General features: G+C 48.2%; 1 protein-coding gene across 8 annotated transcripts in view; it reads right to left on the bottom strand.

The window, feature by feature from the left end:
- ARHGEF4 (Rho guanine nucleotide exchange factor 4) overlaps positions 1–20,468 on the bottom strand; it is a 168,555-nt gene that overhangs the window by 9,113 nt on the left and 138,974 nt on the right. For 6 of the 8 annotated variants that reach the window (XR_014933504.1, XR_014933505.1, XM_032446671.2 and 3 more), the window contains 5 exons: positions 5,107–5,286; positions 2,594–2,788; positions 1,422–1,601; positions 949–1,181; positions 2–131 (listed from right to left, as the gene is read on the bottom strand). Coding sequence is in view for 6 of the 8 variants with exons in the window: in XM_032446671.2 (XP_032302562.2) it covers positions 2–131; positions 949–1,181; positions 1,422–1,601; positions 2,594–2,788; positions 5,107–5,286 (918 nt within the window). In the remaining 2 variants the exon portion in view is untranslated. Of the gene's footprint in view, position 1; positions 132–948; positions 1,182–1,421; positions 1,602–2,593; positions 2,789–5,106; positions 5,287–12,607; positions 12,679–14,044; positions 14,185–20,468 lie in introns of those variants that run through there. The other 2 variants (XM_032446675.2, XM_032446672.2) reach the window with 2 other exon arrangements.

Raw genomic sequence — 20,468 nt, 5'->3', positions numbered from 1 at the left:
CCTCCCAGTCTTCTATGGAGCTTTGCCACTGAGCAATTTTGTCGATGTTCTCCAGTCGCCGCTTCCTCTCATTGATGAGCCGAGCAACGTTCTTCATGGCATTTAAGGCAGCTTCAACATCTTTAAAATCCCTAGGGTAGGGCAGAGTGCGTGTGATGGATGTGCTGCTGCAGGCAGCTCTGCAGATGCACGCTTCTTTTGACGCACAGATTTATATAGTTTGCTATAAATTTAGGACCAGCATGTAGAAGGGAAGGATGCAAGTTACGACATTGAGCTGCAGAGGTAGATACTGGTGGATGAACCAATCTCCAAGGATTTGCTTGTTACCCATAACAGATTCATAACACTGTTGCTTTCATGTAAGGACTGACTGTGTCACATACAGATAAGACAGTTCAGATTTGGCTCGATTTGAAATGGGAGCTGTTGGTGTCTCTGGGAGGGCAGGGCAGAAGCCCATCCACTCCCATACACCACCCACAGCCACCAGCTACTGCTCGACCTGGAGCAGCTGGGAAGGAATTGTTCTGCACAATGCAGCTTAATGCAATTTTCAGACATCCAGGTGCTGCATTAAGGAGCTGTTTCCGAAGAGATCAACATCAGAACAGCATGCTTATAGATTGAATACCTTTATGCACAAAACAGTTCTGAGAAATGGCAGTGCTGTAAATCAGGTGTTGAAATTAACTTGTCACAATGGGCCAATAGCAACACTCTCCTTTAATACAGTTTTTTCATGCTTTGTTTCTGTAGCTAATTATTTTTCTTTCGCAGTTAATTGAGCCAAAGGCAATGCCTTCACTCTGAAATGGAGCTCTGGGTTTGATGGCTTCTGAGCTAGGGCAGGAATGCACTGAGCACATGTGGCCTGATGCAATTCTGAGTCAGCCTGTTTCCAATGAGACAGGCATTGCCATCCTGCTTCCCACCACACTGACCCACCTGTGCTGAGGGTTGGTGTATTTGAGCAGCTCTGCCAGCTGCAGCGGGTACTTGCAGATTTTCTGCACTGGTGTCAGCAGAAACCCATCCAGAGAGATGTCGATCATCTTCTGCAGCAAGCGGCAGGCTTCGAAGAAGTAGACGTACTTGTTAACTTTGGTGAGGCGCGACAGCTCCATGCAGGCGTTGGGGTGGTTGTTGCAGTATTCAGAGTATATCTGAAACTCCGTTTGCTGTGAAGAATCATAGAATAACCTGAGTTGAAAAGGCTCACGGTGCTTAGCCAGCTCCAACCACCTGCTATGTGCAGGGTCACCAACCAGCAGCCCAGGCTGCCCAGAACCACATGCAGCCTGGCCTTGAATGCCTTATATGACTACCTTTAATTTAAACAAAGCTTCTCAGATCAATTGCCTCATCCTCTGTCCTAATCCCTACTGAGCTACCCCTTTCCATAAGTCAAATTTACTTACATATTCCAAGAAACAGGAGCCGACCTCACTTAAATGTGGGTGGTCTTTGTTGAATTTCTTCTCCAGTGCTTTAACAAATTTCTTCTGGCATCTGTAGATGTCTTCAATGTTCCCAAAGATTGTCTTCAGCTGTTCTTCTGTAAACATGTCGGCTCTTTTGCGGCACTGCTTAATGTAACCCTAAGAGAAAACCAAATGGGAGAGCTGGGCGCTGGCTCAGAGGCACTTGGATATCAGGAGAAAACCCCAGTACTGCAGCCAGCTGTGCATCAGGTGCCCCTTCCTTCATAGTGCATCCATGCCTTAAGCTATTATTTTTTCTAGTGCTACCCAAAATAGTAGAAATAGGAATCTGCCCACAGTCATATCACTGCCTTAAATGGTGTTGTAACCCGCACCTGAAGGAGTCCCAGAACTGCTTTCTCTCCTGTGGAAACCATCTCTGTCTGCAGGCTATGGGGTTGTGCTGGCCACTGCATTGCCAACTAAATCCAGCTGAGGATCTGGTTTGGATGCTCATGGTTGCAAAGTCCCAGTTGATTCAAAGGAGAAGGAGGTGACAAAGGACATGAGGGAATTCTGAACTCATTGGGAGGGAAGGGGTTTTGGTGTGTGCTTCCCCAGCTGGCTCTCCTGGAGGGCATGGTTTAGTGTCAGTGTAGTGAGAAATCCATGTTCCTTCATACTCCTTTATCAATTACCTTAATTTGCCCCAGTGTATCTGACAGCATGTCACTTCTGGTGTCAGTATACTCAGCACATTTGGAAGTGAAAGATCTAATTGGCTGAATGTCCCCCAGTCGTTTTGATCTGAGTGTAACTTGCCTGAAGGCTGGAGTTGCTGACTGTATTAGCTCAGAACATATATTAAGGAGGACAGCAGCGCTAGACATTTGCTTTTCTCTGTCTTGGGAAATGCAATTAATTCCGTTTAATCAGAGCCATATTGGATGCTCCCAATACAGAGGCATTTGGGATATTGCTGTAATGAATTGGCTTCTGTTCTCTGAGCATGCAGCATCATTTAGCAGAGCAGATACTGATAGAAATATCATGACGTACTCAGAGGAAGAAAGTTACCCACCTGGGGACCCTCAACCTGGGCACAAACAGAACACCCTATAGTTTCCTTTACAGAAGTCCCTGTGTTCATCTCCTCCTCATTCCCTTACCTCACAGATGTCCTTCAGATGCTTGATGTAGTCTCTTTCTGTGCTTATGATCTCGTTGATAACATTGGTTCTCATCTGGTCTTTGGTGGTCTGCCCCATCCCAAAGCGCCGGGTACCACTGCTGGAGTCGTCGTCTTTGCCACCCTCTACCTTGACAGGGTAATCTTCCATGGGTTCATCTTGGTTCACTCGAAGCTGGACCAGACACAAAACACATTTGCCATCTGCATCGTGAAATACAGGTCATCCAAAGAAAGGAGGCTGGGGAGAGCTGACTGAATGGTGGACAAACATTGAGCTGGGTTAGTGAATGAAGGGGAATCTCGTGTAATATTGAGGTAATCTGAGGTAATGTTACCTGTAAACGTATTTTCCCATGGTAAGCAATATGTAAACATTACTCCCCAGAATCTAAGGTCAGACAGATGAGGTTCTCTTGTAAGACTACATGCAAAAGCAGGACAGGAAATGGCTTATCAAGTGAAATCCACCCAGGGGGCTCTTAGGGAGGAAGCAGGGAACAAGCAAATATTTGCTTTGATTTGGAACAGTTTCACTGTTATTCCCATACCATAAATAACAGCTGCCCTCTCAGTACCTGCCTCCCCAACATCACTTACAGATCACTTATCTTTAATTGAAAAACAAATACAGATGCCAGTGAGCACACAGTGCAGTATGGTGTTACCATACAGGGCTGTGTGTAACTCATGGTTCTTTTACAGTGCCCATGAGATGGCAGCACAGTGTGAGCAGAGCCAAACACACCAGCAACTTGTAGACCTGCTGCTCTGCAGAATCTGTGTCGTTAGCTGTACCAAAGTAGCTTAGTTAATGTCGAGAAATTTATTAGTGCATTCCACTTGCAAGCGTTATTTCCATACAAGCATTGCTGCTGCATATTCATTCATTAGCTCTCAGAGAGCCCATGGGACTATTTTGAACGCAAATCATCAATCTCAGCACAAAGAACAAATGAATAACTCCAAGGTAGCAACGTGTGTAGATATAAGCAGTTTTGGTACAATGACAGATCTGCTTTACGCTTTTAATGTAGCTTGTTCTAGTCAGCATTATTTACCTCTTTGTGCACACAGAAGATGCACATCCATCCCTCACCAACACAGGCACAGATTGCATTGACTCACTACTTACAGTTGGTGAAAGCCCCCTGATGTGCAGTCTGGCCTTTCTTTCACTGTGAGCAGAACATGGGCTGGTCTTAAGCTCAGACCTCAGCCTGAAGCTTGTTTGGAGTAACTGAGAGCCCTGCAGGTTTACCCAAGCCCCAAAGCACAGTGCCCTTCCCAGCAGTAAGTTTGAGACCCAGTGATAATTAGCAGGAAACCTTCAGTTGGTTGCTAGAGTAGGTGTTGTCATTGCTCTGCCAAAGGAACTTGTTATTCTGCATCCCTACAGGCTAACATCAGTCTGCTTTCCCTGGAATACTGAGAGAGGTTTTTGCCAGCCAGGACATCAGCTTGTCAGTAATATGAAAGAGGAAAAAAAAGGAGTGTTTTGACTGTGAAAAAGCAGTTCTGTCCCCCCTAGTGCAGAGAATTTGGTCCTAGCAATCTCATTTGCAAAACCATGCACTGTTTGTAACAGTTCTCAAGAAGCTGAGACAGCTACACCAAGTGTTTCACAGCTTCTTGAGCACAACCTGCTCTGCTTCTCCAAGTACCTTTGCTACAGACACCAGATTACCTCCTTTCATGCTTCACCTGATTTTGGGTCACTTATGATCTAAAGTGACCCAGATTAGAAGCTGAGCTGCTAAGAATCTCCCTGCCCTCAGGCACCTAATCGCCTCTGCAGCACTCACACTCTAACACAACGAATGCATTCAGACATCCTCACCAACAGGCAAAGCCTGAACAAGGGACAGAAGTCTTCCTTCTCGCAGAAGAAAAGAAGTGCCCAGGCTCTTATTTTACCTCCCCAACTTGTACAGTGAACTCAGATGCGTTTCATAATGCCCTGTTGGAAATGGATCCAACCACTGCTGCATGTAACTGAGGCTGCTTGGATTGTTCTATACAGCTGTCCCTGTATAGGCTCCTATTGGTGCCATGCTCATCTGTACTATCTGAATCGACCCCTGTATATAGCAAAGACCCATCAGCTGTGTCTGGGACTCCTCTAGGAGCATTTGTTGCTCACTCCTAAAGGTGATGCTGGGTGCTTAATGCAAACTAGCCAAGATGTGGGTAAGCAGGAGGAGCCCAGGGTGTCAAACCACCTCAGCTGGCACAGCTCAACTTAGCTTCAGAGCCTACAATTAAACTGCCTTTGTCCTGATTTATGGACAAGAGGGAATTCCTCACTCTGATGGCAGCTCATCTGGGAGGGCTCGATGTACGGTGACCCTGCACAGAGGAATAGTGACAAGCACACGTTGAACAACTATCCCAGAAGTCACAGTGCTCAGCACTCACTGAGGAACTCAAAACCTGGGGAAAAAGAACACCCAGTGGTAATGAAGAGGTATGAAAAGAACATCGAACTCTTACCCGTACAAAGCTGGCTGGAAACCAGCCTTCACTGTCCAGAATCCTTCCCCACCACCACTCCTTGTTGGTAGCATCCATTACTTCAATGACGTCGCCAGCCTTGAATCCCAGCTCTTGGTCGTCCATTGTGACATGGTCCCAGAGGGCTTCTGCATACACCACGCTGCCATCGCTGATGAGCTGTGGATAGAGCAGGTGAGGTTGTCAGCTCCCATACAACAGCAGTGCAATCAGAGAGGCCACAGTTCTGGCACAATCACTGCTGAGCCAAACCAGATGAGCACTGCCTATTGCTTGCTATGACATGCATGAGAAGGAGCTGGTGCCAGTCTGGTACGTGCCTTGGCTGACCTTGCTCTCAATAGTATTTGTTCCCAATCCCTCGGACACGAGTGTGAATTTGATATTCTGAAATTAGTGCCTCCATGAGCAAACAGGACTCCTCAGTAGCACGTTGCCAGTGGGGGATGCTCTCATGCTGCCTGCACAGCCCTCCTATGGAAAGTCTTGAAATAAAAGCTTGAATGTCAATATTTTTAGAGACATACTTCAGAGCAGAAAGTATTCTGAGGCCTCAGAGCTGGCCTAGGACTGAGAGCTTTAAGTCTTTAGATTGGTTAAACATAGCACTTAAGCTGCTTAAAGTCTCCTGGAGAGTTCAAGCAATTACGCTGAGGTTCAGTGGTTATTTACAACACATCTCATAGAAGGCCTATTCTAGAAACAAAAAAGAATCCTCAGCAATTAAATACATAACCCAAACCAAAAACCATCAACATGGCTGGGAGGGAGCTCCTGAATACAGCCATGTCTGTGTCTGTAGGTACGTGATGCCATTCCCAGCCATCCACCTTAGCTGTGGAGCAGCTGGGCGACATCGGGACCTGCTGCAGTGCTTGTGACCTGGTGCTGCTGCTCTGTGACAGACCTGCCCAACACCCACAGGTTGCCAGGTCAGTCTCTGCTGAACTGCAGCCATAGAACGTGCACCAACCTCAGAGCATGGGCAAAACTGAGACACAGTGCAGGCATAACCCATGATGTGCATCTTAGGTTGGCTCCCTCATAGTTACCTGCTGCTCTAGGTTACTGTTCCTCTCAGATATAAAAAGATGCACATTATAAAAGAATGCCAGGATAATCACGGTGCAGTGAATCAGGAGACAGTTTACTGAAGGCATATGGGGAAAAAAGAAATCAAATACAGTCCGCCTTTGGATAGCAAATGCCCCTTCACTGAACCAGAAGCAGCTTAATGCAGTGCATCCATTTTGACAAAAATAACATCAGGGTGATGGGGAAGGGGGGGGTGGGAGGCTCCCAGCTGCACACAATGCCCAGTTTCTGCTGCCTGTGGGCTGAGCAGTCACTGGGGTGCAGTCCCTGCAGTGGGGAATGCAGAGCTGTGCTCCTGCCAGCGGCACAGCAGCACCAAACTGTGCCTTGAAGCAGCTGAGGCTGCTACAGCAGAGGATAGTCCTGGCAAACCAGACAACTGCAGGTGGGCAGAGAGGAAGATTCTGTCACGGGAGCAGCAGCTGAGCCTCAGAGTGGACAACAGGGGAGCACAAGCTCAGCAAAGGCTCTGCAGGAGCTGTGGCCATGCAGAGCAGGCACAGGAGCAATGCAAAGCATTTAGTGATCACCACAGTCACTGCTTGGTTTTCCATTAGCCCTCAGCATGTAGAAATCTGTGCCTTACACTATTTCTTGCTTGTACCCAAGCGCAGTTCATAGGCTCATATAGAAAGGCCAACACACTCAACTGTGACAGTCCCTTTCCCCGAGTGATTATTGTGGGGCATCTGTGTCACTGTGCAGCACAGCAAGCAGCTGCAGTGAGGAGCATCCTGTTAATGGGGGGAAAGGTTTGCAGCTCTCACTCCCCATCCCTGGAAGGATTATACATGCCATCAGAAAAAAGGTTTTCTGCAAAACATGTTATAACACAGCACAATCATCTGGCTATACTGCAAGAGCTGCTCACCTTCCAGATCATCTTAAAGGGAACGCTCCTCATTCCCAGGCACAGCAGCTTCTGTGTCCAAGACAGCTCATCTTTCCACTGGTTTTCATCTTTGCAATTAAGGCAAGGTTTGAAAAACACCTATTCAGTCTGTATGAAATAACATCTACGTGTTGGCTTTGTAATACCAAGAACAGCTCAATTCATGCTCTTTAAGAGCCATCATCTCCTGCCCCAAACCAGACTCTTGCAGAGAAGCATTAGAAGATGAAGAACACAAACCCAGCCACTTTCAGCTGTTGGAACAACTACAGTTGGCAGCACAACAAACAGACAAGTTTCCCTTTGTTTACAGCAGCACTGTTTGCAACCCAGAGGCAGCGCTAACACAGATGTTCTGAAAATCAACTAGAGCTCTGACACTGCATTAGCACTGCTGTGCATCTACAGCTGCTTTCTTTACAGCCCATGGAGCTGCAGCCTTGCTGCTCATTTGCAGACAACTGATGTTAAGGGCAGGCACCAGGGAAGTGCTGTGCAGGTTACTCCAGCTAGCACAGCTGGATGTGATGTGGAAGAATTGCTTTACTGCTACTCCAAGCCATGCCAAAAGGGAGATGCACTCAGGGCTGTTACAAATAGCTGCCCCAAATGAAGACCATGACGTGAAATGGAGCTGGCATGCCACAGCCCTCGTCTCCTTGTGTGTTCATGTGCCAGCTGCTCAGCCCCGCTTGTCTCAGGCCAAACACCTCAATGCAATTCCCTGTTCTGACAGGAGCTCCAGGCAATCCAAGCAGAGATAAAAGATCTAGACAGCTTACAGAAGGAGGGATGGAGACCGCTTTAGAAACATGTATCTTTGAGCTACTTGGCTCTATTTGAATAAAATTTGAATAGCTTTCTTTTGATGTTAATTACACTGTACTACACAGAGCATCAGAAGGGAGTAGGAGCAGGACAGCTCAGGAGCAGGCTGCCAATGAAAAGGAACATTCTGTGACACCAAAGCAATGGTGGACAAGGGCTGACATTTATCTCACAGACCCTGGTAGGCATCGAGTTACTGTGCCAGTGTGTACAGAGCCACATGTATTCAGTAATAACAGCTTTCCACAAAACCATTCAGACTAGCACCAAGTAGTACATTGCTCTCTTCTGTTTATATCATCTGAGTGCAGGATTCCACTCAGAAGTGCTTTAAGTGGATGAGGAGAGGTGAAGGCCCCCACATAGCAGCCAGGAGGAGCCTCAGAGCACTGCAGGAGGGCAGCAGCCTCCTATGGAAGCATGGGTCAGTCACTCACAGACAGGGATGCTGTTTGCTCACTATAGGTCCTTTGGTGCCCTCAGTACCCTGAGCATCACTTTCCCATGACCTGTACATGAAAAGCCTACTAATCTGGGGAACGAACATCCTTAAGCTTTGGCACTGAGGAAACAAGAGCTGAGTCCTTATCAAACTTGGTAGCACTGTGCAAAAGGCTATCTCTGCATCACATCCAGTGGTTAAATGTTCACTACTTCCAGCAGATGCTGGTAGTGTTTGGAGTAAGTAAAGCTGTAAAAGTAACAGCTTCCATTTAAATTTTCCACTCAAACGTAGCACAGGCTGCATCTGACACAGCTGACTGATTCTATATGAGCTGCTCCTAAGGAATGTGTCCACAGATAGACTTAGGAAACCATCAGCCCGGAGCATCAGGGTCAGAGAGTCTGAATGTCAGGGATGACTCAAAAGAAAGAGGCAGAGAACTGTAACAGGAACAAAGAGCAACATGAATCCAAAAGACTTGAAGGGCTTCCAGGCCAGCACAAGCTCAGCAGAGTTTGAAGCTGAAACAGAGTAAGGTTAGCAGAGATCTAGCACAAGATAAAGGTTTGTGAAAGGAGGAGCAAGCTCCTAATGCAAAGCCTGTGGTGCCCAGTGATGTCACCAGGCAAGAAGATCAATATAAAAGCAGCATTCTTCCTGCAGTGCACGATTGAGTTGTACCACAGGATGCCGTACAGCCAAACACAGATGGCTTCAAACAGAGTTAAAGTGAGGCCAATTTGTATCTGGATACGACCTCTAGACCATCCAGGATCCTAAAGACAAGGGAAGGAACCAGACCATACTTACACGTCTTCCTGAGCAGTTACCCCAAGTTACAACTGAAAGTGTTCCTTGGCCAGTCCTACAGAATGGATCTGACATAATTAAGTTAGTAAAAAACCATGGAAGAAAACCAATTGACTGCCTTCCATTCTGACTACTTGTATTGCCTGCTTCTTGAAAAGGTGAGTCCTAAAAACGCTAATTGGACACAGACAGATAAGTTCCCCAAGGTACAGCAACACTCTCATTCAGCTGGAAAATTAGCAATTGCTAACACAGTAATTACAAGGACGTTAAGATGTCCTCTGGGCAGGGCTGCCATCTTCCTGCCGTGGCTTCAGGCAGAAGCGAGCTTAGCACTTGCAATGCTATAACAGGGATGGAAAGCATTGCAGTAATAGCAAGGTGGCAAATTCTTTGGCTACAGCCTAACGGTGTAGACATTTCCTGGGCTGTATTCATTGAGCAGTCCCTGAGCACAGGCTACAGTGCAGGTGCTGCATCCCCACTGGGTGCTCAGAAAAGTCTCCACAATTAAGAGCTCGAGGACCTAAAAACCTCCTTCAGCTCACAAAGGGGACTTAAGTCATTCAAAGCTCTAAATCAGCTTAAACAGCTTAAACTCATCGAAGGCCTTAAAGTGTTTTAAGCATTTTAAACCCATCTAAAGCCTTTAAATGGCTTAAGGAGCTTTAAACGCTCTAAGGCTTAAAAGTGATTTAAGTATCTCCAACTTCAGGCTAACCCACTTCTCACACCTCTCCCACTCACACAGCACCTGTGGCTCCAGGTTCAGGCCATCCCACATATCCAAATAAATGGCTATGGCAGAACCTTTCTTCTTTAGTCCCCTTAATGGGCACTCTGGTGCCTTGGGGAGTGCTGCCGCTGTCCTCACCTACAGCCAGACTGGAACTGACACCTGGTCTCCCATGGCCATGACTTAATGCCAAGACTCTTGCCTTTCTGCCTCCTTCCCTGCTGTCCCTATGACAGGGGCCTTTGAACACCACCACCAGACCTAGAGCATCCAATTCGGGGTCCAGCATAGCACCCAGCTCTTTGCAGAAGGCAAGGAAAGGGAGCCATGCAGGGCGCAGAGCCTCAGGCCCTCTGATGTTTGCTACACAATCAGTTGTAGCTTGAAGGGAAATGAATCTAAATTTGTTTTACAAATAAGTTTAAAGAACACGTTTTAAAGCTGACACAAACTGCATTGCTTGCAAACTGCTCTGAATTATCCAAAGGTCAGAGTCGCTTTGAGCTCACAGCAGGCAGTGAGCCAGACACTCAGGGCACAGCTCTGCTCCCCGTGTGCATGCACCATTTAATTTTAATGGGACACACAGCAAACAGCAGAATAAAATGACTTTTATTGCTGCTATCTCCTGTGAAAGCATCTTTGGATTAACAGCATTGTGCCAAAGTCTGCATAACACCAGTAGGTGCTGGCAGACACCAAGGCCAATGGAGATTGTTTGGCAGGTTCCAGACCTGGCTCTCAGTGACACTCTCTCTGCCCTAAAAGAACCAAGCAGAACGTACTGTCTGCTTCCTTTCCAGGTGAAAAAGTCTCACAGGCTTCTAGTGACTCTGAACTCCCAACACATCATGTTTCAGATCTTTTCTTCACTAAAACAGAGCTAAGGAGAGAAGACCCATTCAAGCAGCAGCCGATTTCTGGGGTCTTCTGAAATGCCAGTATTACTTTTGAGTATTTCCATTAGAAAATGTCTCAAGTCACTTGTCTCAAGTCCACATCATCTGGATGAAGAGAGATATTGGCTTCAGCAAAGCCAGAGCCACGTTCCTGTTTCCAAGCCCATGCTTCAAACAAGCCCCACTCTAGTGCAACTTTCCTCACCATCTAACTAAAATATCAGGTCACAACTCATCAGCCCAGCATTTCTTAGTCATGTCTGCCATGGCCATCCCAGCCAGAGAGACAAGGACAACATCATTTTATTCTGCAGTTCCCAGCACATTCTGCACTTAACAAGCCCAGTGAATGGTATAAACAAGCACTCCTTCCTTTTAAAACATGTCTGTAAGCTGCATAATGGGACTTCTTTTTTTCCCTAGTAAAAACACTGGAAGCATTAATTAAAAATAATTGTTGATGGTATCATCCTAAATGCTTACTGTGGTTCTTATCTGGCCAACTCATGCCTTAGATTGCACAAATAAATCACAATGACATCAGATATATCAGCACAGAAACGAGCTCAGCCTGGGAGAACAAATTAAGGGGAAAGATGCATCTAAAGCCCCCTGGGTCCCTCTGGGAACAAGGTGCTGCTCACACTCCTGTTCTCAGGCTGCAGTTTCCAGGTCTGGCTCTCAGTGACGCTCTCCCTGTCCTAAAAGAGCCATGCAGAATTCACTATCTCATGATCGGGTGTATGTGTCTGCCGTGAGGTCAAGGAGAGAGGTAAACAGGGGGCTCCCCATAACAGTATGCACACAGTATGTCATATTAGTTACCCAGTACCCAGATAAGCAGTGGGAAGAGAAAATGAGAAGTAATCTAACATGAAACGTTAGGAGGGAGGTTGTTCTCATGCCCTTAGCAACCAGCATTACCACCTGCAGCAGGCAGAACTGTAACACACATCTCCCATCAGCACTCTGGGATCTTGCAGTTTGTCTCATGGCTTTTAAATGCAAGAATGCTTCTACTTTATTATTATTATTTCTCTCACGCTATTCGAGTGCCCATAACCTGCTGAAATTGCTCCACTTTCCCTGGGACTGCAGCTTTCTTCTTAACTAAGGGACATGTTTAGTGGGAGGATATTGGTGGCAGACAGGGACTGGATGAGCTCAGAGATCTTTTCCAACCTTGTGATTCTATGGTTCCTCCTGGTGGTCCCTGCCCCCGGCCCTTGGAGACAACAGGGCCATGCTAGGGTGCTGAGCAGTGTTGACAGTGCACCCCTCCACGGCACACACACACACACACACTGGTCCATTCCACAGGAGTTTTGCTGTGTCACAGAAGCAAAGGGAAGCAGCTGGGCAGAGCACAGATGGATTTTTGGAAATGAGGACAGTGCCCCAGGTACAGCGAGAGCTGATAGAAAGAGAGGGGGGAGCAGGTCAACCTGTGCCTGCTCACAGCTCGTGATCCCCAGCAGCACCTGGTTGGTTTCCTCACTGTGCCACATCAGCCTCAGCTCTGTGCCAGGATGGAGGAGGAGCTCCTGCAGAGCCTCCCTGCAGCACCCCTCCTCCAGGCACAGCAGAGCAGGCAGAGACAGCCCTGTTTGGCAACAAAAGCCACCTGAGGAGCAGTGCAGCGACATGGAGCCTGGCTGGATGGGAGCACAGGTTGCTGTGCATCCCAGCTCAGCCCTTGGTCAGAATGATGTGCTCAGCTCCCCAGCTGCCCTGTGCAGAGCCAAACATCAGGGATGTGAGCAGAACCAACCCACCTGGCAGGGTCTGCACACTCCTGCAGTTCTCACCCAGTTCATCTGATGCTTTGAGCTGCTCAAGCTTTAGAGCAGCACCCTGCAGTTCTAACACGCAGGGGCTGCGTGGTGCTGAGACCTCTCACTATTGACAGCACAATGCTGCTGGAATGCTGCAATGTTCTGAGCCTGCTCCAGCCCTGCCTGCAGCTCTGCCTCTGCAGCTGCTCCCCAAAGTGTTCTCCATCCCTGAGCCCAGCAGCACACCTGGGTCCTGCCTGCCACGTGAAGACTGAGCCACGCTTTGATATGGAGGCAGAACTTATCCCCTCCATTAAGCACTCATGCCTGTGCCATGCCCACCGCCTTCTTGGGCAGAGCCTAGCTAGAATGAATACAATTAACATCTAGAATTAATAGTCAAGTCAGATATCTTTAATCATTCTGAGTCTCCCTGTACACAAGGGATTCCCAGCAAGGCAAGGAGTCAGGGCCAGTGCTGCCCATGCCCAGCACCACGCTGCCCTCTGCACACCCCATGCTCTGGTGGAGCAGAACAGCACTTAGCCCATACGCACTGCATTTCTCCATGCTAAGCCAGCGTGGTTAGTGCATGACACACAGTCACACAGAGAACATTGCCAGGAGACGACAGACAGCGTCACCACCCCCAGAGCCATCAGCACTGGGCTCTGCAGAGACCTGGGCCATTGGTACAGGAACGTGCTGCCCCGGTGAAGGCTGACCTCCAGCTGAGCTTTGCCCGGTGGGCAGGATGGAGGATACTGCTGGGCCTTCAATCCCCGGCACCAACATAAGCAGCACAAGCTGGTTCCTTTCATGCCACCCTCCTGCAGGCCCCACTCCTGTTGGTAGGGCTGGGCAGTGCGGGCCCCATGCCTGGCCCTACAGAGCTGTGGGGCTGCAGATATGGGGGGGCTCTCCCTCCCTCAGCCCCACACAACAGCTCCTTGCGTTGCTCCCCGCTAGGCACAGATGCTGCCGTCCCGGAGAAGGCAGCTCACAGCTCAATGCACGTACACACAGCACATAAGCTCTGAGGTACAACAAAGGGAAGAGGATAAATAGCAGTGCAATGCTTCATCCACGCTGCTGCAGCGTCCGCTTGGCCCCGGCTCACCGCGTTCACTGACCATCCATCACTTCTGCTAATGGAGCAGCACCCCCAGGACCGGGGGCTCTGCGGGCTCAGCTTCTGGGTGTAGGGCTCCGTGCGGGGCGTCCTGCGGGCCGGTGGGGCTACGGGCAACGCCGTGCTGTCATCGGGGGGGGCTGAGGCCGCTCGCTCGGCGCAGCCCCGGGCCGTCCCCTCTCCGGCTCAGAGCGCAAGGCACCGGCGGTGACGGGAGGGGAGCGGGGAGGGAGTGAGGGCTCACGAGACAGGGATGCTCCGAGACACAGAGTGACAGCAGACGGGGCACACAGCCACATGCTGACCTGCCGGCAGCCCTCAGTGGAACGCCAGGAGGAACATGAGCACCACGTTGACGACGATGAGGAAAAGCAGGATGACAAAGACCACCACCCGCTGGGTCTCCGGGTTCATGTTGCAGCGGAGGAAGGTGTGAAGCGCGCTCCACTTGCGCCTGCCGCGCTCGGGGAGCTTTGCCATGGCTTCAGCACGGGAATACAATTAAAAAGCAAAAAGCAAACAAAGCCAAAAAGGAAAGAAGCGCCCTTGGCACAGGAGCGCTGTGCAGAGCGCGGCGAGCAGCGGCGCAGCTCTACGGGCCCGGCCCGGCCATGGCCCCGTACCGGGACCCCGCCGCTCCCGCCCGCCGCGGCCCCGGAGCGCTGCGGTCCCTCCCCGCGTTCCGGCCGCGGCGATTCGCTGCGCCGTCTCCAGGATACGGGCGGGCCCTGCCTGGCAACGCGGCGCGGGGAGCGGCACGAGCGGACGGCGGAGCTCTCGGCCCCGCACCAACAGCCGGCGGGGAGCCGACGGATCTCGGAGCCCGGCCCGAGGCCGACCCTGCCCGCCCCAACCCCGTGCGGCCGGGAACGTCCTGCGGGCAGCTCTGCGGAGCCGGGCGGGGAAGTTGGCCGGGCGGAGAAGCGCTGGGGGCAGAACCGCGGGCAACGGCGGCACCCACGGGCGCTGCCGAGAGCGGGCGGGGCCGCGCCGAGTAGCGCTGAGGGGCGGCCGGCGGCCGGGAGCTGCCGCTGCCGCAGTTGCGCGCTGCAGGAGCTCGTCATCCCGCCGCGGGACCGGAGCGAACGCGGCGCCCGCAGCCGGCGCTGCACGGAGCGGTCGCTGGGTGGTGCGAACAGGATGACTCTGCACTTGAGCCCATCGTGCAGCCGCGTACAAAGCGACATCCCCTGCTGCCCCTCGGGCAGGGTGCTGAGCAGCCCCACAAAGCGGGGGGTGGGGGGAACCCTCCTGCCTGTGTGACTGCCCGCAGGAGCAGCTCGGTGCTTTCAGGTGTTAGCACCACGGCCTGCAGCATCCCTGCGTGCATCCTGGTGCACAGCAGCTGAGAGATCCAGAAGGATACAGGCTCCAGTTGCAGCATAGCTGGGTGCTGCCTTTCATTTCAGTGTCTTCCAGACTGCACCAGCTTCAGCTTTGCAGGAAGCGTAAAACCAACAGCGTCACCCTGTGCTTTTGGAACAATTCAGATGTGGTCATAAGGTGTCATGAGCAAAAGCCAAGCCCATGCAGTAGATTGAGGCTGAATATGTGAAGGTGGTGAGACACTGGCACAGGCTGCCAAGAGATGTGGTTGATGCCCCATCCATGGAGACTTTCAAGCCAGGCTGATCAGGCCCTGGGCAGTCTGATCCAGCTGTGGTGTCCCTGTGCAGTGCAGGGGAGTTGGACTAGACGGCTTTCAGAGGTCCCTTCCAAGTCTAATGATTCTATAATCCTATGATTCTAACTACATCATCAGTGTGCCATTTTCTGAACTTAAAGACCCTGCACATCCTATCTCTAGCCTACATATAGAAGAAATCAAGCTTTGGGTGGGTGTTCAATGGATGGACCTCTATCACAGTTCAGCAACTGAAAACAAGGACTGCAGATGGAATGGAGGACGAAAAGAAAGGATCTGTGCAGGGATTAGCAGCGCTTCCTGAAGGGCCAGAAGAGTCAGGAGGGACTTTATTTTTCCACCACAGGATTCAAATGCATTCTGGAGATTAAGGGGAAAAGGGAAAGCTCGCAGAGAGGAGCTGCTCTAAGTCAGGATTTGGAGAGAGAACAAATACAAGGAGTTTTTAATGTCAGAGCCATGCTGAGAGGAACCTGAGGCATGGTACAAAACCAGTTCGTTCCAGATACGCTCACCCCCCTCACTGCAAACACTTAAACCTGGAATAACCTCCACACTAAGCTTTTCCCAGCATTCCTGCTCCATCACATTCCTCCTTTATCCCCTTCTCTCAGCAGACCTTTGTACTCTGACATCCACTCTGTTATTGTACAGTTATCTGATGCAGGTGTTTCTTGGACTGGCAAACTGAGTGCAGACATCACTAACTATTTTACAGATAAAGACATTGGCTGGCAGAGTGAATTGTAAGAGCAAGGTTTTGCACAACAGACTTGCTCTTGTAGGTGGAGCCTTCAACATACAGAGGCAAACAGCTTGTTATTAGCATCAGCAGTTGTGCTGTGTATTCTGTAAGTGGTGAGGAGGACTGGGCAGAGTGCATGAAACCTATGGATACGCTGAATAAAAACACAGACAGGCTTGGAGACAGTCTGGCAAAATTAACTTCAGGTGTTAAATGTTGGATCATTTCTTCTTCTAAGGGAAAGCTGTTTGTGGAGCCAGGCCTGACTCTACAGGCCGGTAACTAGGAATACATTTAATGATGTCTGCTGTTTGCTGGCATTACAAGTCCCCAGTACACACAGCCGTCATTAGCAAGTGTGAACAGAACAGAAGCTGTTGGTCTTTGCAATTTAACAGCTGGCAGGGCTGACATAAGAACTCCAAAGCTGCCATGATTCCTCCAGTTATTACCTTTGAGTGACACATTTAGGGCTGTTTTACAGACACAGAGAAAAGTTTGGGCAGTGCCACCCCCTCTTTCAGCATGTCTGTCCATGTTGGAGCACACACAGCATGGAGAGGCATGACACAGAGGCTCCCTCCTGTCATGGTTTTGTAATTTTGCTATCAGTATCAGTATTCCACATCATAACATCATGTAAAGTATGGATACTTCTATTGAATGTGCAGTCCACAGAAGAAGACTACATATCCCAGAGAACAACAGGGTTAATGATAAGTCACAGGACCAGGACGCTGTATAATCTCGTTCCCAGGCTGGAGTGCCCTCCTTCTTCTCTCGAACTGCTCGGAGAGTGGGAAGCGTTCCAGCCGTGTCGCCTAGAGTTCACAGTAGGCCTCTCGGTTTTTCGGGGACTCTCTCTCTCTCTGTTTCGTTCAATTTGTTAGCCTCAATTATATTATATTGTGTTATCTTGTATTTCGGTATCATATTTAGTAAAATAAGTTTTTCCTCCTTAGATTGTCGCTGTTTTATCCCACTCCCTTTTTCCCCCTCCTTTCCGGGCCCCGGGAGGGGGGCCCACGGGGTGGCTTCCCCTGTCACGGGCATAGGTAAATCTAAGTAACCCGTGACACCTCCTCAGCTCTACTCCTGGAAGGCAGAGACTATTCCCTCAAGGCAGGCATTGCCTTGTGCATGAGCAAAGCCCCTTCTGCTGTAACACCTCAGCATCCTTCTAGGATGATTCAAATCTGAGGACTGTAAAAACTAAACTCATAGGGCATCAAAACCTGCTGCAGTTCTGCTCCAGTTCTGCCCTGAACGCTCTCACACACACAAGGTCCTCAGGCACTTAAGACCAGAAACTCAGATCCAGTAAAGATTCATGTCCATCAAGGAAAACATTAATTTTTTTCCTCGACAGCAAGGAGCTGCCTACAACGCTCCTCAACTAAATCATCATTGCAGCTTCTGAACCACAGAACAGAACCACAGAGACAAGACAGGACTGTTTGTTAGAACATTTGCTGCCTTTGGTAAATGGGAGATTATTTTTGTTTATTCCATTTCCTCAACACTTTTCTATATGTATTACTTTGTTAAATCAGGAATCTCTATGTTGGACTAATCAGCTTAATTGCATCCTGTCAACAAGCACTGGTAAAACATGAACATATGTAACATATTGCAATACCCTCATTTTAAAACACGAGGCAACAATGTTATACATCTCAGATAAAATCATCAAACCCTGAGCTGATGAATCCAGCCAGTCCCTGCATTTCCTCAGGAACAAGACTTCACATACCAAATTCCAAGCTTATCAAACGTAGAGTCAGAAGAGATAAGGAAAATAGAGGGTGCCTTGCTACTGTTTTCCAAATGCTTATTGCTTTGCTTTCATAAGATGGAGACAGTACTACTTGGTTAGGGCTGAAAGGAGGCAAATACTTCACCTGTGCTGAATTGCAACAGCATTATTTCCAAAGGCCATAGCTGTAAGGGCCCCTTGCACAGCAGCAGGTCAGAACAGACTCTTGGTGCCTATCAGCAATGTCCGAACAAACACACCTAAGATCATTTGCACAGGCCAACTATTTGATAAGCAGCATTTTTTTCCTCATTATCTCTGGCATCACTTCAGAGCTCAGCAGGCAGGTTTTTACATGCTTAATTCATCAACTCCTCTGCTTCAGCCTACGGCCACCATATTTCATGCTGCTTGACGCTGTGCCTACCCTGTGCATAGTATTCTGTACTGGAAAGTCAGAAACATGGTGCATTTGGAACACAGACTTTCTCTTGCCGCATTTTACCAACTTAAGCTGCAGAAGAAAAACGATGCGAGGATGAAGACTTTACCTGGAGCAACCACCAAAGTAAACTGCACCAAGGACAACCTAAAAACAAAAATCTCTTCTCATGAAGATCTACATCTGAAAGAGCATCAGACAGACCTCTCCAGAAAATTGCTTCCCTTGCCTCTTTTCCCATCCCAAACCCTTTTTATTACTTTTTGACTGATTTTTCTTGGCTCCTGCATGGACTCACGCTGATCTTCCTAGGTGGGCTCTGTACAACCTTCCCAGCTCTTTTATTCCTCTTGTCTTCCTGCCAACAAATGATTCGAGTTTTATGAAAGGCTTCTTTTTTGTTCCATAACCATTTGCTCTTGATCCAAAATGAACTTCAGCTCAGTGGTTGCTTTATTTTATTGATTTTAAATGCAGCATTTGTACTGCCAAATGCCTGGAAAATGGATTTTAACCTTCTCTGTTTATTTGAAAGCTGCTCCTTCTGAGAGCTTTGAGAATACTGTGGTCACCATAGTTTCCTTATCCACGACCAATAAAATGCAATTTGGGATACAATGCAACAAGGACAAGACTACTCAGCTGACTTGACTGCATTGACACATCGGTGTCTTCACTCTACATCACTCCTAGTGTTAGTACTGGAAATAGTTAGGATTCATCTATACCCAGATTCTGGCCCAGCAATCCAACTGAAGGCTCATGCTTTTCTGATTCCCATCTATTGGAGATATTTTAGTTCCAGCACTTAAGATTTCTCTTCATGTAAAATCCGCACCTCACAGATTTAGTATTTCACCTCCAAGAGATTTTATATGTCACTGCACTCTTTGGTTCCAGGAAGTAATTGCATAGGGAAGCACTGTGCTAATGCTCAGCAAAGGTAAGTGATGGATTCATTACCCATAGAAATCTGTTGACAAAGTAAATAATGTACTGCCCGTTCTTACAGCTTTGTTGGCCCCCGAACAGGCTCAAGCTTCTAGGAAATGTGCCAGAGATAAACTCCTCTCTTCCAGTCAACCAGCCAACAAACCCACACATACTTCAAAGAGGATATAAATGATACCTGCTTTGGACACATTCACTTGCTTTCCTTATTAGAAGTTATATGATGGAATTTTAATCAAATAAAATGAACTAATAAGAGAAGAAAGAAAACCGAATGTCCTCAATAACAGAGAACGATGAAGAGAAAAACACAACATATATGAAGGTTATAGAGACCCGCTGCCAAGTTAAATAATAGTTCTGATTTTAAAGAGCTGTGAAGATTTCCTTTAAAAATAAAGTGCAAATAAAAGGAAAGAAGTAAAATATTTTGTATTCTCCTCGAAAAATAATAAAATAAAGCAAAGTCCAGAGGATGTTCCGCTTAATGAGCCATAATGAAAAGAGTTGACAAGTCAAGAACATGAATAGCAGGAAAGCCAAATTCTCCTCTGACAATCTCAGTGCACACTATGGGACTGACTTCTGTGGTGCCTCTCTAGAACATATCAAGTTAACAAGAGAGAATGTAACTCAACAAATGGCGATACACAGGTAAGTTGAATTTCCTTTCAGTGTAACACACTGGGGACAGGAAATTAAGAAATAAATAACTTACTGAACATCTGTTTAGGACAAAGCCAGTCAAAACTGCTGAGGTCAAATCAAAAGCTCCAGCCATGGTTTGACAATTGCTGCACAGGGGAAGAAAATACAGCAAGTTCCTTCCTTACCCTAAGATCCCAGAGCTGTAGTCATGAATTCTGATCACAAGAAGCAGGAATGAACATTTGCTGTTGTTATTTTGAAGAAAAGCTGTTATCCTCACTGTGCAGTTCACTGGTAGCTTTGAGAGACCCCAGAAGCACCACCACTGTGTATATCCAACATACAGGCACAAAGCCTGAGTCAACATCATCTCAGTTATAGCTTAGACACAAGAAAACATAATAAATATTTTATCCTCACCTTCTCATATACTGAAGGTCATGTAAAGCTACCAATGTATGGGGGGAAGCAGAACGTGCATGTATGTGTGAGTGTAAGAAATCGCTCATATAGTGAATATGCTTCACACTTTCAACGGAAAA

Source organism: Coturnix japonica, chromosome 12 (assembly GCF_054131305.1).
Source record: "Coturnix japonica strain WE chromosome 12, WE-NBRP24, whole genome shotgun sequence".
In the NCBI taxonomy this organism is placed as follows: Eukaryota; Metazoa; Chordata; class Aves; order Galliformes; family Phasianidae; genus Coturnix; species Coturnix japonica.
This window is presented reverse-complemented; position numbering and strand designations above follow the sequence as displayed.